The following is a 27,880-nucleotide window of genomic DNA, read 5'->3' on the forward strand; positions in this document are numbered from 1 at the left end:
AAAAAAAAAAAAAAAAAAAAAAAAAAAAAAAAGAAGAAGTTATTTCCGCTATTTTATGATTAGATGCTTCGATAGATTGATAATCTTTACTTAGACTGACTTTACTAATTTTTAGCTACAAAGATCTGTAAACTATACTATCTTGTAGTCTAGTGGCACTCGATTTACACTCCCATATGGAAGGGAGTGGACTCTTTGTGCTTCAGTAGGTGTGAAAGTAACTATGAATAGATACTACATTGTAACAGAGTCAGTTATACTAAGAAAAAAAAGATAAATAAAAATTTAAATCTATATCTAAAATAATATAATTAATTTTATCACCAAATTATACTAATTATATTCAAAAATTATATGGAAAGGAAAATGCTTATGAAATTATTGTGGGCGAAATTCCAAATATAGGAGGCCTTAGGCCCCTAATTGCAATTAGCAAAAGAATCCCCTAGTAGAAATTTTCCACAAAATCTTGTGAGAAGATAAGCGAAGAACAGTGTTCATTCTATTTCTGCAGATTGAAATGGCTTCGCCTATATCAACCGTCGTCTCGCCATTACTACTCCCATCTTCTTCTTCTTCTTCAGTGAATAGAGTTTCAGCTTCTTCGCCATTACTACTCTCATCTTCTTCTTCTTCTTCAGTGAATAGGATTTCAGCTTCTTCTTCGTTCAAATGCTTGCTTCGTCGGAAACCGATAAACGTCTCGTCGTCGCGGAGCAGAAATCGGAAACCCTACAGGCTGGTTTGCAGGGCGGCGGAGTACAAATTCCCCGATCCGATTCCTGAGTTCGCCGAAGCTGTTAGTCTTCGGAATACAAACACGTTTTCAGTTTTCTTTTCTGGATTCGAATCCCCCTATTGCCTTTTTTTGGTGATTTAGTGATTTGATGGCTGGCTTGCAGGAAACAGACAAGTTCAGGAATCATCTCCTTGAGAGGCTGCCTAGGAAGAAGGACATCTATGGAGATTCAATAGAAGAAATTGTTTGTATCTGCTCTGAGGTATGCCCTGTTTCCATTCTTCATTTCTTTGCCTCAGTGCCACTAGAATTGGGTTCCCCAATCTCCTTTTCAGCCCAAAGAAAAAATTAATGCCCCACCACCAAAGACTATGATCACTCATTTGAATGGTTACAGAATGGTTACGGAAGTGTCATCACTCATCACTCATTTGGAATTGGAATGGTTATAGGGGTGTCATATAGTTAACTTTAGTCATGGATCATAATTAGCTTTCAGTTTCATTTAGCCTATTAACAAGATTTTTTTTGGACTAATACTGATTCTATTATAATGTAGTATTTGTCTATACATATTTTCAAATCTATGACCTCCTATTTAGAGGTGTCACAGAGATGTCATTGAGCTACAATCTACTTGGCTAGTATTTGTTTATACATACTTTTGAACTTATGACCTCCTATTTGAGAGTGCCACATAGATACCATTTAGCTACTAACTACTTGACTATTAACTAGATTTGTTGTGGATCTATTTTCACTTTCATTTGGCATATCAACTACTCTAACACCTAAAACTTGAAAGATTAAAGGTCAATTGTCATCAAGATATAAGTTTGAACCCCAAATTTAAAAATTCATTACCATTCCTATCCTAGAGAGTGGTGGAGGAGATGGTGCCCACAACAAAGGCCAAATACATGCATTGCGGCCAAAGCTTCTGAACTTATTTTGGCTATACCTACCTTAATTTTGTTTGATGCATCTTAGGTTTACCCAAGCGGGTTAGCTCATTCAAATTTTAAGCTAATGCAGTGGGTATGCACCATCTCCAAACTTGTTTCATATCCTAGAAAATAAATGTATTGGGTGGGTAATCTAGAATGCTGAACTGATCAATGACATGACACAAAATGAGTAGCTTCTTCATCTCTCTACTTCATTGCTAAGATACACTCATGCTGGTGTACCAATTTGAACAGATCCTAAACAACTTCTTGCACACGGAGTATGGTGGTCCTGGAACGCTCTTGGTCACCCCGTTCATTGACATGGCTGATACCATAGCTGATAGGGAGTTGCCCGGGGCACCACAAGCTGCACGCACAGCAGTTAAATGGGCACAGAAGCATGTCGATAATGATTGGAAAGCATGGAATAGCAGCAAGAGCTGTTGATTCCCACTATCCTAATTGCCCCTATTATGTTTTGTTGTTGCAAAGCTGCTGTTAGAGATTTTCTGCCAACCATTATTTGGAGAAATAGGAGTTTTGTAGGTTTTAGAACAGTATACCCTGTAAGCACTTTTGCTCTTTATTAGCCATCTCATGTCATTTGGCTAACATGTTAGGGTGGAGTATTATAAATTTTATAAATCTGGGAGTGAAAGTTCAATATCTACACATTGATTAACAGGGCAACATTCCATTGCATAACCTCTCTATAGACCAAATGCATGTAATACCATGTTTTTTTCCCCATATGACATCTGGTATTCTAGCATTGTTGCAAAAATCGTCCGCCTAGGTGCTAGGCGCCCCTAGGCCGAGGCAAATTGCTCCCTAGGCGGCCGCCTAGCGCCTAACTTGGCCGACTAGGCCGAGTTGGCGGCCGACTCGACCGAGTTAACTCGTCCAACTCGACAAAGTTACTGAGTTAACTCAAGCGAGTCGGCCTTGTTAATTTTTTTTTTATATTTAAATTTATTTATTTATATAAATAAGATAAGAGATATATATAATAATATGCATAATATAATATATGACATACATCCACACACATGCACTATTTTTTTGTTTTCATAGGTCGTCGCCTAGGCGCCGCTTAGACCGCCTAGACGCTAGGCGCTAGATTGCAACCATGTATTCTAATATCCCTTATCATTATGAGACTAATCTCGATCAGAAAATGTCATGCTTCTATTTTGAATAATAATGATCTGGCCAAATGTGAAAGCAAGGCTAACAAGATGTCTTCTAGTATGTGGATGAACTATGAGGCTTTCCGAATGCAAAACCGGGAGCTAATTTAACAGTTTTAGGCAAAAAAAACAAACCTCACTATCTTGTGCTATTCATGAATCTGATTGGCGACGTTTCAGCAACTCTTCTGCATCAATGAAACGCTGTAGCAACACTTTCTCCTGCAGGACCAAGCAATCATCATCTTTTCCAAACCAGTGATAGCGTCTCTTTGCAATATAGTCATAGACAGCATCCCTTAAAGGTGGGGGGATAATCATGAAAGTGCTTAGTATAGAGTAAGGCAATGGCAGGTGGGACAAAACCTTCAGTGCAGCTGCACCAAAACCAAGACACGTAAGATTCTAGCAAGAGAAGAGTTGGAAAGAATGGAAGAAGAAATGAATCTAGTACATGCAATGTGCAACAATAGGAGAAAATTATGTATCTGTGTGCCTTTCATTGGACAAAAACTAAACTTTCATGCCTTAACGAAATGAGCTCTACATGCAAGTGCGTTTTCTGAAAGCCAATGATGACCAATTCAGCAATAAGTCAATAAGTATAGGCGTATAGCAATATCATCAAGTAGGGAGAAATAAATAAGCAAAAGAAGGGTATAGACTTTTCATTGTCCCAGCAGAAACACTAACCTTGAGATTTATGGATGAGTTAATACCCAAAATGGTTCATTGACTATACTATAAATCTATAATTCTCAAATTGGTTTTCAACTATCAACTTACTCAAAATGATCACTCGACTCTGCAAAAGTTACTCAATTTAGTCCTCTTTAACTGGCATCGAAGGACTAAATCGAGTAAATGTTGCATAGTTGAAAGATTATTTTTACTAAATTGATAGTCAATGACCAACTTGAGAATTATGGTATAGTCAAAGGACTATTTTGGGTATTATCTCTTTATGGATGCAGTAAAGCTCACTATGTCATCAGATGATCAGAAAGCATTAAAAAAAAACATTTCCTAATTAATACTAGGAACCTACTATGGTAGAAAACTTAGAAGATCAACTATGTACAGAATGATGCTGCAGATACTTTGTTTCTAATGCCAATTCACCCAACAAATTTACTTCCGTTGCATGTCTATTTTATTAATCAACATTATTTGGTAAGGGAGTGAGGAAGATTTTCTGTCAAGTGACAACAATTGCTCAACTATAAAGATGATGAAAAGCATGGGAGTCGGCAAAACATATAGAGGTTTGTTTCTAACCACTGGAGCCTTGATAGTATAGACCTGGGCCTTCAATGAACAAGAAGCGGCGAAGAACATCATTTCGATCAACACCACATAGACTCATGTATGGTTCAGCAGCTTTTGACTGAAGGCAACAGAACTTAATTTTTCTATCCTTGTCTGCCCGAATCACCCACTTCACACCTACAGAGATAAACCCAATAAATCCATCAACATGGATCCTTTTTCTCTTTGGTAAAAAGTAAAAACATATAATGGTCTAACCTTACATCATTAGAGACTAGTAAATGCAGGGCGCAAATTTCAATTCAATTGCATAACAAGGGTCAATTGATGGCACCCACAAAATTGAATAATTAGCAACAAAATGTTTTTCTATGGATTTGTTCGATCCTCTAAATATATCTCATCCATGACTTTTCCATATCTTCTAATGCATTGTTGTGGTATAAATATTTTACAGCTTCAACAATGAATGCTGACTACCAACAAAATGCATTGTTTTTATAAACTATACTTCTCAAAGCATCTTTAAATTTCCACATAAATTTGTCTAAGAAATAAGCACAAATTATGGTGGTACTCAAAACATAAACCAGTTTCCAGTTTGCCAAGCACGCTAGATCAAAGGAAATCAAGTGAGCAACAAAGTTAAGACTCTTAAAATGTATTTGAATATAAACATAACAAACAGTAGCACCAGGCATCAGCAGATCATGACAAGAAATTACTCATCTATCACACATGTTGAGCATATAATATATAAACATAAATGTGCAATCCAATTATCAACTGAAGCTTTTAGGTGAGATGGAGCACATGCTTCAATTTAGTTTCAGAGCGAATTCCATGCCACAAGTGAGGGGCCTGTTGAACATATAATATATAACATTAATGTGCAACACAAAGCTTTTAGTTGAGATATATGCTTCAATTACACCAACAAAATACAAATTCAGTTGGCTACATCACTTCGCCCTACATTCATGATTCATACATTACAGAATACAAAAATTAGATAGATAAGAGCGAGAAATTTTAGTATCCAAACATATATGATTTTGTGTGCGTACCTTTGTGACAGAGATGGCAAACGCCATCATAGACGACGACGCCGGGTTGAAGCAGAGTCGGAATCGTATCAGGCTTGGAAACAGCGGCGTCGTCGTCGTCGATGATCAGAAGATCCTCTTCGGTCAAGCCGGCAGCGGCGCTGGAAGCCACGGCCGCGGCATTGGACGCCGGTGGAGACGTCGACGACGAAGACGACTTCGTGGAGAAGCTCCGGTAAACCGGCGGCGTGGAAACGGAGCTCAAGCTCCCGCTCAACGATGCCAATGTCCGCACACCTCTTCTCAGCATCATCACGCTCTCTCTCGAAGTTTACCAGTCTTCGTTCCATTTTGAGAAGAAATTTCCATTTTGTTTTTCAATCAAAAAGGAAAATGGTTTTTATTTTTATTTTTTTAAGGAAAAGCCTTCGAGTGCAGGTGTGCAAACTTCCGTTAAAGTTCAGTTAATCGATAGAATGGAAGAAAGTTCAGTTAATCGATAGAATGGAAGAATTTTTTATCGATTAATTCAATAATACTTCGATCAACGGTTAAATTTTTAAAAATTTCAGTTAAAACAATTCGATTAATGGAACGGTTAACTAATTGCACACTCCTAAGTACTACGAGTCGCACAATCAGTCCACCGTTCACAAAAATCTACATGTAATACTTTTGACAATTTCACATTGTACTAAATTTGATACAAGAATGAAAGGACATGTTTCACTTCGTGTAATTACTTTCTTAATTTTTCTTAATCATCCATGTTAAATTGCATTAATACCTTCACATATAAATGAGACTAAAAGAACAAAAAAGCATTACTTATATCGTGATGAGACATTGCAAGGAGTTATGTTTGTGTGTGTGTATATATAGAAATGATAACACGAAACTCAACTACAATTATAAATAAACTTTCTGAGACAACAATGAAAGATAAGTGAAATGCATTATTCTGCAACAGAAAATGGACAGACAAAAATGGCTTCCACAAGCACAAGTTGCAGAGTTTCTGGAAAACCAAGAAGATCTTCATATCTAAGTGAGAATGAAAGGCCAAAAACTTGTGCACTTGTTGTTGATGCCGGTGAGGCGCCAGGTTTAAATAGCCATGTACAGATGAAATCCCGAGGGCGTAAAGAAAACTGGGGAAGAGATCATGAGAGGAGGGCCACGAACCTAGAGTTACCGGTATTAGAATAGGCGTTGTTTTGAGAGCCACGATGGTGCAAAGCGTAGGATGACTGCTGTATTTGTTGCTACGTTCTTCTGCAACGGGCTCGATAACTCGAGAAGTCATCTCCTATCCTACGCTATCTCTTCTTGAATTTGGCCATCTGCATAAACCGAGAAGAATTGCACGTTGATGAATGAAATGCTCTAGGGTCTAGGGCCTCTAGGCTAACTACTCTTGTTCTTAGAGATGGCGATATGAACTAGCCCCACATGAGCGGGCTCACATGCTACGACACTTCGGCTGGGGCACGGTACGGCACTGCCCGACCCCATCCCGTGAATGAAATATGGGGACGGGCCCACGTGCTATAATACTTGGGCTCGCATGGCATGGCCCCGCCCCATATATGGGACTGTGCTCGGCCACCCTCCATGTAATCTAGCCTAAGCCGGGTTGGCCCACTTGACACGACTAATTGCTTTTGTGTGTGCAAGAAAGTAGTAGACAACTCTTACCAGGAAGTTCGACAGCCAAGTTTGCCTGTGCATCAGCATCAGAATTCGACTCCTATCATCAATAATATCAAAATAAATGTTGGTCGACAAAGAATGAGCGGTTAATTGTTGAAACATAACAAGGTATCCAATGGTATTAGCGCATAGGCATTGGAGTAATAGACATACTGGCTACTGCAGATATTGTGAGACTCTGAATTATTTGAGACATACAAAGAATTTATGCATATCCTACCGGGAGAAGAAAAAATAGTATAACTGAAATTACCCGCAAAACATGAATGAGCCGGAAGGAATGAAATTTATCCTTCAATTGTTTTGCCTGCTCGTACAGGGGCGAGATATTTTGGTTTTTAACCTTCCAAAGACCCTGGACCTATTCGATAAAAACAAAGTTTCAAACCGGTACTTCAAAACAAACATTAGATGTGTGAAACTGTGAATACATGAACTAAGAAAAGAAACCAAACCTGCATACACACAAGCTTAGAGTCACCTTGTGCGCGAATGCTCGTAAATCCTTTGCTAAGCGCATACTTTAAACCCAAAATAATGGCTCGATATTCAGCAGCATTGTTTGTTGCTACACCCAAACCTTCACGAAGCCTACATGTCTGTATACGGGAAGGTTTAAAACATGAAAAACGAAGAAAGTAGAGAAAGTGATAGATGCTTCAATAATAACGACATTTACCAAGCTACCGTCATCAGCTCGCAGCACAACTCCCGCCCCGGCTTGTCCAGGATTTCCTTTTGAAGCACCATCAAATTCAAGAGTACAAGAGCGCTGCTAAGGATGCCAAATAACAGGTTCATTTGCAGCAAATTATGGTATCACCATTAAAGAAAAATTACAAGAGCCGAACCTTATAGGTTGCTCCTATGAGTTTGTTTTCACCACTACTTAGTAAGAGTTATGATAAGTATAAAGTATAAACGCATTTTGATCTAGATATTTAGTCTAGAGAAGGGATTTTATTTACTATTTATATATTTATTTCGCAATATTCATTGTTAACAGCCACTCACTCCAGATGATAATGCTTGGTCACCGTTATGTTCTGACTTCACATGCTTTCTTTGAGAATCATTTGACATAACTCCCGATCCAACAGCTTCCTGCAAATCAACATCTTGGTTGCAAATCAACATGCTTTCTTAGAGAATAGCTGAAAAGCGATGCGAACTTACCCCATAGTCTGACCACATTGCATCCTGAGACCTTTTCTTTGGCATGCGCTCATTTGATGTTCCGCCTTTTGAAGAAGAAGCTAGCTGAAGAAAACGGGATTAAAACAATTGATGCTACGCATCTCACTTTTCTACCAGTTCAATTTCACAGATGTGTAACTAATATTACGAATATTAAAAACCTCATTGTATAAGGGTTTCCGAAGTTTATCCAATTAAGAAATAAAAAGAATAGTCTTCTGTGTATGAAGAGAAAATGAAAAAGGACTACCGAAACTGCATGCAAAACAATAGTCTCTCACCTGGAGAGGGCAAGATACCAAAGTGCCAAAAAGATCTTCAGTTAGATCTTGGGCTCTAATAGAATATAGAGCATTTTTAAGCCCACGGGAGAGAAGATATTCTTCTGTGTCTTTAGGCATAGAATAGCCTTTATACACACTAACAGGAGGATCACATATCTGCCAAGGAAGGAAAAACAGAAAAGAATTGAGTAATCAGAACAGACATCACACAATTTAACTTCAAGATAAAATATTTTCAAACATCCAACAACTGTTATAAATATCTAATTACGGGGACAACACCTATCCAAGCTATCATAGCTGAACCATTTTCTTTCTCACAAGAAACTATATCATAATAGACTATCCAAAATTAACCTATACATCTCATATGCAGAAAAATCATCATAGTGCATGAAATACAGATTATCAGCATTAAGAATAAATAATCAAATATTCAAATGCACTACACAATTTAGTTTTTCTTTCACAAGCACAAAGAAAATGCCTCTTATGCACTCCTAGATAGATGATAAAATCAGATTAATTACCGAGGATCCAACTTGAGTCTGGCAATCACTCAAATTCTTGTATACTCCAATAAGATCTCCTTTCCTGACAACAAAGAATCCATCTCTCTCTTCCTTCATTACTGGGGGAGAAGCAGGAGCAGGCTTGGACTTGCGCGATCGAGATTTCTTTCCTTGAGACTCTTTAGATGAATACAACCTGATGCAAACACTTTTCAGATACAAGTTAAAATTAGAGCTTCTAATTCCAGCATGGTTGACACTCGCCTTCCAAGGGAAAGCTGAGAATTTGCAAATTGAACTCCTCCCTACAAGACAGGTAGTCTTCGAAAATGCAGCAGCAACAGTACATGCATGAAACAAGCTGTTCATTACACATAACCTTCCTCACACTCCACCAATCCCTGCAGAAAACAAAGCACACAAAAAGTAATATTCATCATTCAACACTCAAATGTACAGTTCATAAGTAGAGTAATTTGACTTGCTTATAAATACATTTTCCAGCTTAGTATAGGAAAACTCATCTGATTATCCACCATTCCACTAAGGTTCAACCTTTATCAGTAAAATAAACCTCCTTTTTCCATTTTTTAGGTTAAAAAGATAAGAAAAAGTAGTCTTCTTAAGCTTTCATTAAAAGATAACACCTAAATGATAACTTCACAAATCACAACTGCGCTATAACTTATACGTAATTCCTCCTTTCATCACCCCAAAATCGAACTTTAAAAGACAAAAACGGATGATTAAACAGATAAATGCGATACATACCGCTAATTTCTCGATGATTCCGGGATAAATTATAAGGTGCACAGCCTGCACTCTCTGTATGAACAGAAACTGTCGAATTTGTGAGTCTAAGAAGCGTGAAGAGTGAGGGGTGGGTGGCGGATAGTGAGGATGGGGAGTAGGGCGTGAGGGTGGGTGGGTGGGTAGTAAATTAGGTATTATTGATAATCCGACCCGATTTGGTTATTTGTAATTGGAAAATATTTTTGTATCCAAACAATTATAACACTAATTAAGTAGTTGTAGTTTATAGTAAGAAGTTACGAAATTAGGAGTATAAGATAATGAGAAATTTAGAAAATCAAAGAATTATAAGTAAATAATTACACCTTCTCCTTCTGTCCCACTTTATTTTTTAGTTTGCCCTTAAATAATACAAAATATTTCCTTCCTTCCATAGTATATATCTGATTCGGTTAACAAAAATCGACTGAATTTATTTTTTATTTAATTTTTTCATAATATTAAAGCATTATTAAGCGCAAAAAAAATAAATTTAAAAATAAGTTAAAAGATATTAAATAAAATAAATAAGAAAAAAAATTCAATTTTACTAAGGCTCAATCTTATAACCTCAAGAGTCACTACATGCCATTTGACCACAAGATCATTAACAAATTAGATTCGTTTAAAAAGACATATTTGGAAGTAATATCGCGTGTTATTTGTTTTTTAAAAATCACTCTCTCTCTACTCTATTTTTTTTTAGTTTGTTTTGAAATAATGTCCACGTTTTAAAATAATCTTAGGTAGGTGGTGGACACCAAGTCTTGGACTAGGCTATAGACCTATTGGATTTCAACGTTGCACTATATTCACTTTCCAGCCACAGACACCCAACAACGCCAATAATATGAGATATCTTCAATTCTTTGCAGGTCATTCTTGATAGGTATTCTTTGTTAGGAAACTCAAACAATCTTGATGAGCGTTATCCACGTTTAATATAATACTTGTAACTGTGTATTTAATCATTACTTTAGCCATTATGTACAAATGGTTAGTGATAATTTGTATTAAATGTTAAAAATTGTATAAATATCTTAAAAAGACCAAGGCTCCATACATGTCATCTATCTTTGTTCTTGTTCTCACAATTGTTTTCCCAAGAAAGCCTCAAAAGCACATACTTTGGGTTAATGATAGACCAACATTTAGTAATGTTTTTGTAGCATACAGAGAGAAAGCCACCCCGTACCCTTCCCTTGAAGTCTAACTTCTTTTGATCAGTTGAGTCACCATAATTATTCTAACCAGCAGTAACGTAGGAGCAACCTCTCAAAATGAGGAGAACTCCTTGTACTCAGTGCACAAAAATTTAACTTTTATTGGTTATTTGAGTTATCATGATTAACCCCTCCACAAACTGTCCGGCCAGAGTGTGGGGGTGCCTGAAGTGGGCAATTCCACCGGAGTGTGATTCTAGTTCTATTTTGCTTATACATTGTATTGATCAAAATAGAGAGCATCCTGAGCTCTCGGTATTAGAGTAACAAACTACAAACTATTGTGCCTAAGTTATTAACTGCTAACCAATATAAATAACACATATTCTACTCAACATAACTTTCTACCAAAGATCTACTTAGTAGCATATTCTAAGCGGTGAGTTTCCATATTTGCAGGCTTTCCTGTAAATCAAAGAAATCAATTAAGATCGGAATATTTAGGTGGTATGAATTTACTACTTTGATTAGCGTTTTGAGAAATGACCTGATTCAAGTAGTAAATGAAACTCACAGGATTGGGGTATCATTTGAGCCAAACTGATTCTGGTGTGATTCGTTTGGTTACTACTCGTATTTCATTTTCACTTCATGATGACTCCCTGAAAGCCTGGTATTTACTTCATCTTGTCTGAAAATTGGCTTTAAAAACAACGAAATCAACAGATAGACTTAATAGAGTCATGATAAGAACAAAACGGGGTGAGGGTCTGAGGGAACATACGCATAGAGGTAAAAATGCTTCAGTTAGCTCGGTTCTTTCACACCTTCAGCAGCGTTTAGTCCATATTTGGTGAGAACTCCAGTAAGTAGAGCTTTGTCCCTGATCTTTAGCCTGAAAAACATTGTAAACTATAAAGTTTTGCACATGAAACCCGGGATACAAGGCGACTGTCGGGTAAGTTCAGTTAGATGTTAGTCATAAGCACGTAAACATACCTCCGGGCAGATCCTGGAATGTTTAGTTTAGGTGTTGTCTCTTTCTTTCGTTTAGCTTTTTTCTTCTTCTCATTTACTACTACTTTCTTTTGACCCGTAGAGAAGGATACATTGGTAGCAGACCCTTCCATTGCATTATCTTGTTCATCGCCGGAATCGGTCTCCATATCTTCATCGTAATCATCCATTTGAGCTGATGTATGTTCCGCTTCAGCAGCATACTCTCTAGAATCATTTTCCTCCCACGAATCCGAGGTATGAGCATCAATCTCAAAATCAGCTTCTAACTCTTCATCTGAATCAGGTTCTGACGGATCATAACTAGTTTCGTCGTCTGAGTGTGCATTTCTGAGCTTGGTTGAGCTGGAGCTCATCATCTCACATTTTATATTCTTCTGAACCTTACCAAAATATATGCTCTGCCCCGAGAAAGTCTGTACAAATCTACCATGAGCAGAAAAACCTTATGAGTGAGAAAGAATGCAGTTGTTGGTGGGAAGGGGAAAATTGGGGTTGAAAATAATCACCATCTTATCAACCATCAAATAACCTCATCACCGGGGGTAATCCTTACCAAGTTGGTCAAGTTGTTGACTTGGTAACCAACCACAAGGTAACAAGTCTGATTCCTAGCAGGAGCGGCCTATTGGCCTTTTTGATTTGAGCCGGTCAGCTATAGGCGGGGTTGCTCTTTTCTCCCACCTAATACATTCACCACCTCAATTCCTCACTCCCCTATCTCACTTCTCATGTTGACATTTTCTTTCTTAGCATCAAAACACAACTCCCCATTTATTTCCCCTCACTTTCTATCTAAAAACAGCATTAATGATAAAGATGTCATTGCTCTAGCAACGGCAGGAAGGAAGAAAGCGGTGAAAATACCAACATCCAATACGAGAGTATAAAATGTTTACCTCTGTGCTCCATCTTCAGACTTTAAATCAATAAATGCAATGCCTTTGCAGACAGGGTCCCTGGTCTTACTGTTCCCAGAAACAACTGGTATTATGTTAACAATTCCAGGAAATCCTTTGAAAGCCAATTGTAGATCTTTGAGAATGTTCTTTTTCTTAGGAAGGTTGAACAAACGCACACGGAAGCCAACCTGAACATCTTTTGATACTGTAAAAACTCCAGTAAATAACTGCAAATTAGTTTCACAGTAGGAGTAAAGCATTTGCACAACAAAAAGTATTAAGTATAACTTCATGATGTTCTTTCTTACAAGATTGCACATTTTAATGAATACATACATCGCTCTACACAGTACACGTTAATACATCCCGCCATGGCCCTTGAGCACCTACATAACCATCACATTATGCTTTTGGCTTAATCTCACCCCCACCCACTTAAATACCCAACTCTCAAATTTCCTGTGCAAATCTTCCATTTAAACTTACATGTGCATATATTCATCATAACAAATGTACACCAATTGGGGAGCGGCATATTGGCCTTCTTGTTTGAGCTGGTCAGCTATGAGCAACATAGGTTAGTTTACCTCCTTGTGATCCTTTGCAGGATAGGGTTACAAAGGGATTTGCTCAGTGCACACCTTCGAGTAATAGCTGCGAGTTTCTCTCATCAGCCAAGACAAAAATGTACACCAACTCTAACACCTATGTGAGAATACATGGCAAGCCGATATAAACACTAACTTCCTCTTGCCAAGACACGGTTCTCAGGGACATTTGCACAAATGAGTGAAATGACCATTGACCAGTGTGCATATATCACTATAAACTATCCAGCAACATATCTTATGTACCATCAATCACATTCTGGGAACAATGCTGCTAAGATTAGAATTAACCATTGATTCATGAGCAGTAATGAGCAAAGGAAAAGCATATACTGCCAAAGAAACAAGTTGAAATAGCTGTAAAAATCCATTATCCATAGCAATATTACAGATGTCAACCGGGCCAGCCACTTAGGTTTCGGGCTAGTCCTATCGAGCTTTCGAGCTTATTCATTCAGGCTAATTGTTTTTTTTTTCCGGTCGAATTTAAATTCTTGACCCTAACCCTAAAACCTCTAGTTGGGTTTAATAAACTAGAGCATTTACACGGATAAATATGAATTTATACATCATTCAATCAATATAAGCCTCTATTTTTAAATTCCAACTAAAAATATACTCCGTAATAATTATAATAAGTTTTTTTGTCATTATTTATGTTCATAAAAAATATTTTATTTTATAATAAATTTATTAAAATTTTATTTACAAATTTAAGAAAAATTACAAATGATGAACGAACTTATAAATTCTCCATATATTTATGTGGCAAAGAATAGTCTTACTTGGCTCGAGCTATTCGGCTAACATACTAAATTTCAAGCTAGCCTTATCGAACTTATTGGGCTAATTTTTTTTATCAATCTAAAATTTCTAGGTTCGGAATAAAATTGGCATCCCTACACATAGCATAAAGGAATTGAAGGATGTGCTTAGTTGGATTGCTATATTGTATGGTCCAAGCAACTCGTGGACTATAGCTAAATTGAAGCACGTATTCCATCTTAACTAAAAGACTAAGCTAATAATTGGATTGTATATTTTATGTTTATATATTATATGCTCAACAAAAGGAACTCACATACTACAAATGTACACAAAAGAATGAGTAAAAACACTTTTACCTTCTCCTTGGAGGGGCTGTTTCTTCATGGAAACTTGATTTACTGGATTGTTCTTAAGGTTGTTGATATTAGCAAGCTGCGCTCTCCTGCTCTGCTCAATTTCTTCCATGAGCTCGTCCTCAATCGAAGTATCGTACACTTTGCCTTCTCCAAACCCGCGCGGTTTATTCTGAAGCCATTCCTTCATATTCCTCAGAGGAACAAACACTTCATCATCATCATCATCATCATCGCCATCCCCGTCCTCTTCGAAATCGTCAGCGCCATCAAAATCCTCCATGTCCAGTAGAAATTTTCCACTCTCACTCTCACTTTTCGCTTGATTCTTCGAGGCGTGTAAGCGAAACCTAGTTCTGGATTTCCATTTGAATGAGCAAAAACCTAAACGAATCGCTCTGTTTGAGGGAGAACAGAAATGGAGTTGAGGGGGTTTGAGAGCAAAAGGGCGAGGTTGTGAAATGGGGATCCGTGAGATTACGCAACATTTTGGCTGTGTAGAAAACTCGCCGAGGTTGAGCATAGCTAGAATTGCAGGAATTCTTCGGAGGCTTTTGAGGAAGACGATGAGAGAACAGTGAAGAGTGAAGGCTCTCTGCGAAATTGGAGCTCAGAGCTAAAGGATAACGGAAGACTAAAATGGGCTGAAAATTTGAATTCAGCCTTTGGGCCTTTATCAAGGTGGATCATTAGGCCTAATCAAATAATGGGCCTTGAGGCCATATTTTATTTATTTTTTAACCAATGTCCAAAGAAACATTCACTTTAAAACCCGTAAGGCAGTACTTCAATCCAATTGTTATACCATGAACCAAGGTCCATTTTACATTGTGGATCTTGATCCAAAACAACATTTAATTACGTATCTATAATTAATATACGTAAATTAATATGGTAAATTATACCATGGACTAAGGTCTATCTTATATTGTAGACCTCAGTTCAAAAATAATCTTCAGATTTTGTATTTATAGTTGACACATTCTGTATCTGTAATTGATAGTTTTTGTAGTTGCAGCTAACTAGCTATCACATTATGTGTAAGCAATTATCAAGTTATTTGTTTACATGTACAATTGTAGGTACAAAATGTGTTAACTGAAGGTACAAAATTTTTGTATCAAGATTCGCAATGCAATATGAACCATGATCCATGGTATAACAATTGCAATTAATATATTATGTATCTTCAATTAATAAATTGTGTGCGTGCATTTAACATATTAGGCCATTTATATTGTGGATCAGGGTCCACAATGCATTGTAGACTCTGGTCTAATACACATAATTTCACTCCACAATGCACATGTTCATAATATACAAAATTAATGTTCATAATACACATAAACACGATATAATGAACATGAATTAAACATTTCACATAATACACATAATTCATGTTCATAATGCACAGAATTCATGTTCATTATATTGTATTTATGTGTGTGTATTATGAATATGAATTCATTTGTTCATATTCATAATGCACATAATTCATTTCATCCACGATATAACGATTGAACATATTATGTACCTTCAATTTATTTATAGGTGTATAATATGTTAAAGGAAAAAGTGTCAAATATGCCACTGAACTTATCACTTTTGTGCAATTGGGCCATTGAACTTTAAAAGTGTGCAATTCAACCATCAAACAAGCAAAATTTGTGCAATTGGACCATTTTTACAAAATTTTTTAATTCAATTTGAGTTAAAAACATTTCAATATTGACTCCCAACTAGTATGGTAGAAGAAAATGTCACTCTCAATACATATATGTTAGTAATATAATTGGATTTTACCAGAAATTTTTTTGTAAAAATGGTCCAATTGCACAAATTTTGTTGGTTTGATGGTTGAATTGCACACTTTTTAAGTTCAATGGCCCAATTGCACAAAAGCAATAAGTTCAGTGGCCTATTTGACACTTTTTCCTATGTTAAATGAATGTACATAATACGGTAACTACAAATATTACAATCTGAATATCATTTTGGACAAAGATCCACAATGCAAAATAGACCATGGTTCATGCTATAATTTCTCAAAAAACTTTTGATCAAACAAAAAAGATGCACTAATTCGTCCTCCCACCTAAGAGATCATTGAACTACCATAAATTATCCATCCATCATCGGGTTGGGGTGTAAGGGTCCAGGGCGATGGATTTTGCTTTTTAATTTGCGGGGAAAAGGAAAAAAGGAGAAGACATTGACTTTGGATTCTTAGAACAAGCGTAACCTATTTATAGGTGTATAATATAATAAATGAAGGTACAAAATATATTAAGGCAAATTATGCTGTGGACCTGGGTCCAAAATTACGTCGTTTTTTATCGTTTTTGTTTTGTTGTTTTTTTATTTTTTTTAATTAGTAAACATATTGCTGAATATAGAGTTGTCCAAAAATGTGTGAATGTAGAGGTTTCAAAGTGTGAATGTAGAGTATAGAAATCGTGAATGTAGATTTATGATTGTGTGAATGTAGAGTTGCCTAGAAATGTGTGAATGTGGAGGTTTCAAATTGTGAATATGGAGTATAGAAATCGTGAATGTAGAGTTATGCATGTGTAAATATGTAATAGAGTTAAGAAGTTCTAGCAACTTGTAGCCCTGTAATGTGTGAATGTGGAGTTCTCAAGTTGTGAATGTGGAGTATAGAGCCTGTGAATATAGAGTTTTGAATGTGTGAATGTGGAGTTTACAAATTGTGAATGTAGAGTATAGTGTATGTGAATGTAGACCCAGGTCCACCTTGCAAGGTGGACCTGAGTCTACGGCATAATAACCCATATATTAATTGCAAGTGCATAATCTCAAATCTTACGTTTTCATTTTTAGTTGTTTCCAAATTTCGTACTGCTACCCGGCCTGTAACCCATATGTTGCAGAAGAAACGGTCCAATTTGACAAATTTTGTAGTAGACATTAACTAGTGCAAGTTTTGTCAAACAGCGGCAAAGATAGTCTTCATGGAGCGTCTCTTCAACTTTTCTCCGTTGCAATTAATAGTATTTTTGACAAATTTGCATCTGAACACACCTATTGTCTATTGATTTGATAATTTGATTGAAACATCTAGACATTTCCCTACTTGCTTCAAATTGGGATTCGAGAATTAATGAAATAACTAACAAGATGTTCCTAGAGTCGGTGATTTTTTTAATGGGAGTGATTTCAGGCAAGTTTGTATAACAGTTAACTTGGTAAAAAGTTTTAAGTTTAATTTTTTTGTGAGAATTGTCTATTAGTTTTCTTGGCTACAGGTAAAAGACATACTTCACCCAAAGCACACTTTCAAATAGCGAATATGAACTTTCCAGTAAATCAAAAGTGAATTTTCTAATTAAATAAAGTTAGAGCAACCACAATAGTGATTTTTGGTGAGGTTTTGAGAAAATTTAGCTTATGTGGAAATGAGAGAGGGAGTTGGGTCTTCCTGCAAAGACCCAAATTTTTTCAGAACTGTGGGTCTCTCTAAATCAGTGAAGGCAACCTCCTTCTCGCGTGAGGCGCACAACAAGCGCCCAGTCGGGCGCGTGCACGCCACGCGTTGGGCTGGGCGCTCAAAGACCGTTTATATATATATATATATATATATATATGGTGTTAGGGCTGTTTTTTTAATTTTCTTTTATTTTTCTCACTTTTCTTCTCTGCTCTCTCCTATTTGGCAACCTAAAAATTAAAGTTGTGTAAAAACATGAACAATTGGAGATGTTCTAAGGACGATGAACTAGAATCACGTAAATAAAGTAGTCTTTGCAAGAGGGAAATCAAGAAGTCTTATTATATTAGAATACCCTAGTTCAATTATTCTGGGATGATACAAACGTTTATATTTTTATTTTTTTAAATGTATCAAAAATGTGTGAAAGTTTGACAACATTATTAGTTTTACTAGGAACATTAGATATGCAACAATAACTTGAAGCTAGCCATGCATCATACACTTGTATGATTTAACAGAAATGTAATGATATGTCCTGACCATGTGGTTAGGGCTTCCTTTATCTATATGTTTAACTTTTTGTGCCAAATTATTCATGTTTACATGTAGTGTTCCAATCTACACTACTATTTATTTCTGACCAAAATGAAAGAAACAGAGATATCATTATTTTGGTGGGGGTGTATACATTTCAAAGAAATAAGATAGGTTCATTGATGTTACAATGCTAGAATTGATTGGGGTGATCACTTTGTTAGGAGGTTTAATTCGACATAAAAAAGAAGATATAAAATATTTCAAGATAATTAAAAAACATAAAATGGTATTAGAAAAAATTCAACCGTGAGTGAGTTTGTTAATTTTTTTTTTCTAAGTGGAGAGAGGAGAAAGTGAGACGGGGGCAACAATACATGAGTTTTCTCCGAATTTTTTGGAAAGATTTTTTTTTTTTTTTTGTTAAAAAAAACTGGTGGACGTTGACGACCACTTGGCTTTAAAAAAAACATTTTCTCTATTTATAACCTAATACGAATCCCGTAAAAAATTTACACCAAAATTCTTGCGGACAGTTCATTTGAATCTAGGTTAACTTTGTTCAAAGTAACCTAGATTGATGAGAAGGGACTAGATGCAAACATGGTCCAAAAAAATTGGCTTTTTTAACCCATAAAAATTTGCATCAAAATTCTTGTGGATAGTTCATTTATGAACCTAGGTTAACTTTGTTCAAAGTAACCTAGATTGATGAGAAGGGACTAGATGCAAATCATGGTCCAAAAAAATTGGCTTTGTGTGTGTGCACTTTTATTTATTTATTAAGAAGTGCAGATAGGGTGAATGCATGATATGTTCATTTGACAATTCAAAGTAGAGTGGTAAGCTAAGGGGTAGATTTATTGCCTATAGTGTTAGCCCACTTTGTTGTTGACAACTTGATATTAGAAATTATACTAGGCATTATTGATAATGACTATGACATCAATGCTCCAATTCATTTGGCACTTGCTTTAATTTCTCGTTTAAATCTCAAGAGTTCTATTTCAGAAGTTTTGTGGATGAAGTAATTAATGATTGCGAAACATTTCTTAATTCTTTTTGTATTGGTTAATCAATGGCTAGTTGAACTATGCTCAAACGGAATGTTTCATTAATCTATGTTAGCATATGCTTGTTTCGATAGTGAATTGTGTTAGCTCTTCTGACTAACAAGTAGCATTAGCTATTTATAATAAAAATAATAATAATTGTTTGGTAAATTAGATATATTTGTTGCTCTTTTTTTCCCTCACTCTTTGGTTAAAAAAACCAATTTTTTTAACAATAAATCTCACATAAAACGTGACAAGCCCTTACAAACACAATTAGCCATCAGAACAAGTAAATCCCACTAAATAGAAAACGAAACAAATGGAAGCAAAGTGGACATTATATTCTCAAGCTTTGTAGCCATCTACATGTATAAATGAATAATGAAAAATGTGATAAGTAAATATATACAATATTTTTAACATGAAAATTCGACCTAATAAAAAATCACATATATATGGCTGGGGACCAACTAGGAACAATTCCAGGATTCAAAGTACATGTACATTCAACAATTAGATGCATGCCCCATTGTGTTTAGAAGGTAGGTTTCATAATGCTCTTATGAGAAAATTATGTATGTCAAAATTCAAACATTTCTCTATATATAAATCAATCAACTTCGTAGAGAACAGATCATATCTTTTGTCATTTTCCTTTAATTTTCATATGTTAGAAAAACAAATATTAATTAATGTCATCATTATTAACTATTTCACATTTTCTAAACCACAACAAAATTAAATACTTTGAATTATTATGAAAAAGCTGGGCAGTCGCTACTTGGAGGTGCGCTCTAAGTGAAGACCATCTTGTGGTTCCAACTAGCAAGGACTACAAGGAGGTAAAATAATCTAGGTTACTCATAGTTGATCGGCTCAAATCAAGAGAGCCTCTTGTCCAACTCAGGTGAATTTCTAAAAGCGGCCAGTGGTTCTATCTGGTGCCTAGGGGATCCCCACTTGGCGGAAGCTATATATGGCGGTCAGAGATGCATTATCGTCGCTCAAGAACGAAGGGTGGCAAAGGGTCACTATAGAGATGGATTTTGTTAAAAACTTCTACTCTTGATCTCTCTTACGCTGGTTGCGTCATTGATAGTTGTCATAGGTTAGCTCGACACTTTGAAAGTCTGTCCTATTGTTTTATACATAGATCAACGAATATGCTAGCTAGCCCACACCTTGGCTCGGGCGGCAAATTCACAACCTGATCCCTTTATTTTGCATTTTTCCATTCCTACTTGTATCCAACATTTGTTTCATATTGCTTAATATAGTTTCAGTTTTTACTTTCAAAAAACAGAAAGCCCAATTAGCCTATAGCCCGCTCCTAAAAAGAGCTGAACTTGTAACCCTATGGTGAGGTTGTCCCACCACAACAAAATAGTAAACATACTCAACTTAGTGAGACAATTATTGATAAACGAATTGCTAATAATATAAGAGCAAATTGCCATTTTGGTCCACTGACTATAGGGGTATTGTTAATTGTCATCCACGACTTTCAAAAGTGTTAATTGCATACCATGACTTTTCAATTTGTACCAATTTTGGTCACTCTGGCCAAATTGCCGGCCAAATTTCGCCGAAAAATTTTAAAAGTTAAAATAACAAGGGTATTTTAGTCATTTCACAATTCTTTTCTTCTTCTCCGGTGAATTCTTCTTTTTCTCCGGCGAATTTTTCTTCTTCTCCGGCCAAGCTATGCAAACCTAAGCTAAAAGAAGGGGCGGTGAAATTTGGCACATTAAGGAGCCACTACTTTTGTGTTAGAGTAGAAAGAAGCAAACCACTAGGCACTAACCTCGCTTTCCCCACCCATCTCTCCTCTGCAGACGATGAATCCATGATGAAAAATATGTGAATTTTACTTGCTCCCTCCGCCCATCTCTCGTTCACTCCGCAACCGAACACAACAAAAGGCACCTCTCCCATTCTTCATCATTTTCTCATTATACGCCTCGCTGGCGACACCCACTTCTTGCCGCCAGTCACTTTCCTAACATTTATCCTTTCTTCCTTACTGCTACAACTCTAGATTTCTTCCCCATCATGGGCTGTCAATGCCTCAATCCCTTGCTATAGAACCGCCCCTTTTTTTAGCCTAGGTTTGCATCGCTTGGCCGGAGAAGAAGAAGAACTCGCCGGAGAAGAAGAAGAATGCCAGGGGAAGAAGAAAAAAAAAAGTGAAATGACTAAAATACTCTTGTTATTTTAACTTTTAAAATTTTCCAGCGAAATTTGACCGTCAATTTGGCCGGAGTGACCAAAATTGATACAAATTGAAAAGTCATGGTATGCAATTAACACTTTTGAAAGTCGTGGATGACAATTAACAATACCCCTATAGTCAGTGGACCAAAATGACAATTTGCTCATAATATAATTACAAAGTCAGAGATTCGATGCTATATGCAAAAACACTATGGTCCTGTTTGGTAAATAATCAGCCTATCAGCCAATTTTGGCTTATTTAATCACTATTAGTTGTTTGGTTAATAAGCTTTTTGTAACTCTAAAATACTAAAATTCAAAAGACTACTCAAAACAGCCTTTTTAATTAGCTTTTTAAAAAAAAAAATTATACCAAACAGCTATCAACTAACAGCTAATCTATCTAACAATTTTTTACAATCAGCTAATGTTATTAACAAATCATACCTTCTAATCCAAACAGTCAACACAATCAATCAACAGCCATTTACCAAACAGGGCCTATACATACTCTAACCAATTCCGCTGAAGAGTCCTCTACCATACTATACAAATAGAATACCTACGGATACTTTTAACTATCAAATACTTTTGTCACCTCTATAATCGTAAGATTTATAATATAACTCAATGCAATAGATTTCCAAAGTCGGTGATTGCAAGCTACACGGATTGGTGGTTGTGATGAGGGTCACATATAACATCCAACAACAGACTCAACTGCTCACATTTGAACTATTTACGTTTACTTATAAATTTATTTATTCTTTTGAAGTCGATTTTTTTTTTATAAAAAAAATCATTGTTATATATTCAAAATTGTATGTTATGTCTGTAGTAGTGCAACCATCTCATTACTATAAAGCATGTTTCAATCAAACCACACAACATACAAACCACCACGGGTGGCGTCACAATCTCGTAGTCAGTTAACAATCGCTTCCGAATCACTAAATATTATATATATTAAACATAAAGAAATATTTTATTTATTTATTTATGGTGAAAACACAAGGGAACCAACCAAAAATAAAAATAAAAAGTTATTTTGTGTATACAAAGAAGGTCTACATTCAAACATTTTACAATTATTGTAGATTCCCCATTGTGTTTAGAAGGTAGGTTTCATGATGTTCCTAGCTAGCTATAAGAAAAATAATGTATACCAATATTTCAACATTACACTGCAGTATAAATCAAATCAGTATCTTATATATAGTACACATTTATCATTTTCTTCGATGCCATGAGTTATAATAAAATTGTAAATTTTGTCCCTAATGTTTTATTAGTAAAATGACAAAAAATGCAGTGTCAATGATAACTTAGGGACGAAAAGTGAGTATGACCAACGCTTAAAGACGAATTTTACAATTACCGTATAACTTAGGGACGAAAATTGTAATTTTTCTTATATATAATACTCTGTATTAATTATGACATGGTTTATACGTGCACGACCCGACATATACAAGGCAAACCGATCATAATCAAATGACGTTGAGTCCATCTAGAACGCTTCCCGATCACCCAGTCACATTAAACTGGGAAAGTACGTAGTACTCAAGATTGGTATAATGAATATTTCGCCTGCAGACCTACTGGTCGTGCTTCTTGGACTGAAGAAGTAGTCAAGTCACGTCTCACCACCCGTTTTAATCTTCTTAAGGCACTTGGCACAACCCCCTGACCGACAAACCTACATCTGATCTTCCACATGTAGGGCATCTCGGAATCCAAGCATGTGCCCCCAAACCTTCCTATATAAAGTGCATTTATTGCTCAATGAGAGAGGGGACCTTCATTACTTTTCAACCCGAGACCTTCCCGACCTAATCACGCTTATTACCGATCTTTGTCCACCCACGTCCTGGGAACCACTTGTTGAATTGTTAGACCAGCAGCATACTTCCCTAACCTTATATTGAAGAATTAATCATATCAAATAATTCTAATCATTTTTCTTTTGTGACGAGAAAAATTCGTAGTCACTACTCGAGAGTATGCACATGCTAAACATCGCTCATGTATATTAGCCAACAATTGCACAAAAAAGGTAAACCGCACTAGAAAAATAATATGTGGCGTGTTCAATCAAAAGAGTGTGGTAACAAGAATCGAACTCATCATAATGATTAACATTAATCATAATATTAATGCTAATCATTTTGAGTCTAGCTATAAATGTGCCTTTTGTAGTCACTTCATTTGTATGAAACCTAGGTAGATATATATATATCATAATGCATGGAAATCTTTGGCAATCAATAATCAAAGAATGATTCCAATTCTTTGATTTAAGGTATCATTGTTAATTATGAGGTTTGGAATTTGGATTCCTTTAGGACATGATTATTCATGCATTAGATAAGAGATGTCCGATGATGGGCAAATAGTACATCGACAAAAATGAATAATAATGAATGAAAGATATGATGATATATGTAGTGGATATATTAACCATGTCAGAATGTATTATTGTATATCAAATTTTATTAATTTTTACAAAAAGATTTCACTAAGTTGTATATAAAAATATTGTATTCTAAAAATAAAATTTGACGTACAAAATTATATTTATAAGTTGTGTAATTAACTAAATATATACATCTTGTTATTGAGTAACTGCATTTTTACATGCACATGATATTGTAACATTTTTTTTTTATTTATACAATTAATAATTATAAATTTAAAATTAATTAACTATGAGGCACTCAGATAAAACATGCGGATAAATATGAACCGTTGATCTGTTCAAATCAACAACTTTAAAAAAATTTACACTTCAAATATACAAAAATGTATATCCGAAAGCATAAGAATGTGCACTCAAAGGTAAAAATGTGCATTCGAAGGTCTAAAATTGTGCACTTGAAGATAATACATTATGCATTCATGCGAAGAGAATAAATTATGGACTCAAAGGGAGAAAAATATGCACTCTCTAAGAGAATAAATTATGCACTAGAAGAGACAAAAGTATGCACTTGAAAACAGAAAATAATACGCCCAAAGACAAAAAATATATATGTACTTATAAAAAAAATTACCAAAATATCACTGTATTTTTAAAGTTTTCCTTCATTCTTGGAGGTTGATATGAACTAGATCAATGGCTGAGATCTAATCCTATTTTTTATCTGAGCACCTCTTTTCACTTGATCCGTCTCTCTCTCACAACATAAATATGATGTTCAATACTATCAACATTTGTCACCAACTAGAAAAAATATAGGTAACCACTACACGTTATTATAAATTCATGGAGTTCAAGATTAGTCTGACGAAATTAGGATACCTAATTTCAATAAAAAAAAAAATAATGAACAATAATTATCGCAGTGAACCAAAACAAATGCAAAAGCAATGTAAATCGAGGATATATATGTTTGCATAAATTAAATTAAAATTTTAGCCCCAACATTGATCACTTGACACTGTTCTTAACCAACCCAACAAGAATTTCATTGACATGACTGCTTATATATAAGTGTATCTAGCTTCTAACTACTAGTTAAGACAAGATCAACAAGAACTTCATCGACATTGAATACAAATTTAGATCTAGATCTCACATCATATAATATAAACATCATATAATATAAAAGTATGGCAAAACAATTGATTTTCTTTTTCTTATATTTGGTGAACATTAGTACTTTTATTCAACTTGGCAATGTTGGACTAAAGCAAGCTAAGATGTTTGGTTATGTGATTGGCTGCTTTATTTATAAATAAATGTGGACATTAAAATGTTATATACCTTAATTTATTTAATTAGTAGAGATATGAGAGTTCTTTAAATAATGTTTCACTGAATAGTTAGCCTCGTTAGAGCATTTGGGAGGATGTAACTCAGCGAGGTTGCTCTCATATTGCTTACACTGCTGCTGGTGAGATTCGATTCCTGGTCTTTCTTCCCAAACTTCATCACTATGACCAACTGAGCTGCCCATACGGGCAATGTCACTCTTAATTTACATGCATGGCTTGCTCGTTCCCCTTGGGCCAACTCCCGTGCCTCTCGGAGCAAGCGGGGATTAGTCGGGTAAAGCCAGACTGTTAAACGGACGGAGAAAGACCCAGAACACCTCGCGGATTTACCAAAAAAATAACTTGCTCGTTCATCTATTTTGGGCACCCTACTTGCTGCTGGACAATAGAGTGTGTTAAAGTGACTTGACCACGATATTTAATTTGTAGACGATTTCTTTCTTCTCGAGTATAAAGAAATAGTGTAAAGTTTTTTAAAAATCCTTTTTTAAAATCAAAATTAAAAGATGAGGTGCACAATTTACTTTTTTACTACAATTATATTTATACAATCACAAACTAGTCTCAAGTCCAACCAACAAAAACACTTACACCATTTTGGAAGATAAGTTACATGATTTTGATACTGAAAGCTCACGAGTTCGATTCTTACCAACGCATCTCGATATTTTGATTCTTGCCAACACATCTTGAATCTCGATAATAATTACAAGTTTCTCTCTTCACAAAAAATAAAATAAAATATGTATCAGTAATTAAATTCATACCAACAGATTCTAAAAATTAAATGCGTATACTTACAGAATACCTGACGTAAGATTAAGAATTATTTATCAAAAAATTGACATAAATGTCAACTCGATTAACGAGTATTGATATAAAAACAAAATTTAAAAAAAAAACAATAAAAATAAATTACTATTCTCATAATTTGTATAGCTACACAGCTTAGGGTTTGGTCGAATGGATTGATGGCATGTGTGGAAAAAAGTAAGTAGAAATTGGCCACTCCACCGACCAAACTCAAAAGTGGCCAACTTTGGTCCCAAACGTTGATTTTGAGGATCCAAATCAAGATAAGAATTGATCCTAGAATCCTAAATAATTAAAGTACTTTATCCCAAAAAGGACTGAATAGATAAAACGTGATTCTTATACTAAAAGTTTATAAGTTTGATTATTGTTAAAATCTTTTTAGTCAGATTTGTCGCACATGGTCTTCTTAATATGATTGATAACGTTAATTATATTTTCAATATGACACTTTGTATAATTTATGAGTACAAGAATCTAAATGTATAAAAATGAGTTAAAAAGTGGTATTATTTTGATATTGAGTTTGTAGTATGTAAGGATCTATTAGAGTTCTTAAGTCGAACGACTCTCAATAGTTTAGGAAATACTAAGGAAGTACTGATTCAAGAAAACCCTCTCTTTGAAGGGTTAGTTGGGTTTTATAGTGTTGGTAAGAGAACACATGTCAAAATTTTCGTTGACAAGGGTATGCGGCGCTTACATTTAGCTTAGTCAAGTCGGTTATCAACTCGAGTTGATGTGATAATAGTTGAAAGGACAGTTCAGTGTTATTTTTTTTGTCCAAGTGGGACCAACTTCCATGTAAAACACTTCTTTCAACATCTAGCTAAGAGCATTCTCAATAGTTGAGGTTTTTGTAGCCAAGTTGGAGAGAGGAGAGAGAAAGCTGAGAAAAATAGAAAATGCTAAAACATGTTTGTCAAAAAAAAAGTAAAAAAATAAAAAAGTGATTTTACACGCCTAGTCTACAAAATTGGTAGTTAATTTTTCACTGAAATGGTTCCTTGACTATAGCAAATTTACCAATTTGGTCCCTTGACTATAGCAAAATTACCAATTTGGTCCCGATTTTAACGACAAAATAAACGGAGGACTAAATTGGTTAAAGTTTTCAAAGTCGAGAGACTTAATTGGGCGAGAAAAATTGTTGAGGACCAAATTAGTAATTTCGCAATAGTCGAGGGACCATTTCGGTAATAAACTCTATGTTTTATTAGGAATTCTATTTTAATTTACAATTGTATTAGGGATAGGAATTGTATTACCATATTTTACAATATTACGCAAACCATAATATTATAGGTCTGTTTTGGGCGGAAAATTAAAATTGAGGATATTGTTTTTATTAATAGTATAGATAAGGTTAAATCGGTGAGGCCATTCCTGATTTGTTCCTAGCTTCACTCATATTATCAACTCTTAATTAATTAATTAATGTTGATTAAAAATTACGAATTAAAATAAAAATAATAATAATATAATAATAAGTAATGCCCATTTGTGGCAAATAATACAAAGTTGAAATGGAAA

General features: G+C 35.3%; 3 protein-coding genes across 3 annotated transcripts; 1 reads left to right on the forward strand and 2 right to left on the reverse strand.

Annotated features, from left to right (window-relative positions):
• Nucleotides 1–479: 479 nt before the first annotated feature.
• On the forward strand, nt 480–2,439 carry LOC116026060 (protein PLASTID REDOX INSENSITIVE 2, chloroplastic-like). Its single transcript, XM_031267505.1, has 3 exons — nt 480–799; nt 903–1,001; nt 1,942–2,439. Exons 1-3 carry the CDS (start codon nt 521–523, stop codon nt 2,134–2,136), a joined length of 573 nt encoding a protein of 190 aa, XP_031123365.1. The 5' UTR covers nt 480–520; the 3' UTR covers nt 2,137–2,439.
• A 380-nt stretch (nt 2,440–2,819) lies between these two features.
• LOC116026061 lies at nt 2,820–9,827 on the reverse strand. The gene is made up of 12 exons (XM_031267506.1): nt 9,672–9,827; nt 8,919–9,301; nt 8,386–8,544; nt 8,084–8,167; nt 7,922–8,011; nt 7,587–7,682; nt 7,363–7,506; nt 7,161–7,268; nt 6,893–6,944; nt 5,216–5,395; nt 4,158–4,325; nt 2,820–3,256 (listed from the first exon to the last, which is right to left on the reverse strand). The coding sequence occupies exons 2-12, from the start codon at nt 9,267–9,269 to the stop codon at nt 3,033–3,035; spliced, it is 1,656 nt and encodes a 551-aa protein (XP_031123366.1). The 5' UTR covers nt 9,270–9,301; nt 9,672–9,827; the 3' UTR covers nt 2,820–3,032.
• A 1,169-nt stretch (nt 9,828–10,996) lies between these two features.
• On the reverse strand, nt 10,997–15,096 carry LOC116026059. Its single transcript, XM_031267504.1, has 6 exons — nt 14,507–15,096; nt 12,772–12,979; nt 11,855–12,298; nt 11,640–11,750; nt 11,430–11,546; nt 10,997–11,320 (listed from the first exon to the last, which is right to left on the reverse strand). The coding sequence occupies exons 1-4, from the start codon at nt 15,024–15,026 to the stop codon at nt 11,663–11,665; spliced, it is 1,260 nt and encodes a 419-aa protein (XP_031123364.1). The 5' UTR covers nt 15,027–15,096; the 3' UTR covers nt 10,997–11,320; nt 11,430–11,546; nt 11,640–11,662.
• Between the last annotated feature and the right edge of the window lie 12,784 nt (nt 15,097–27,880).

This window comes from Ipomoea triloba, chromosome 7 (genome assembly GCF_003576645.1).
Source record: "Ipomoea triloba cultivar NCNSP0323 chromosome 7, ASM357664v1".
In the NCBI taxonomy this organism is placed as follows: Eukaryota; Viridiplantae; Streptophyta; class Magnoliopsida; order Solanales; family Convolvulaceae; genus Ipomoea; species Ipomoea triloba.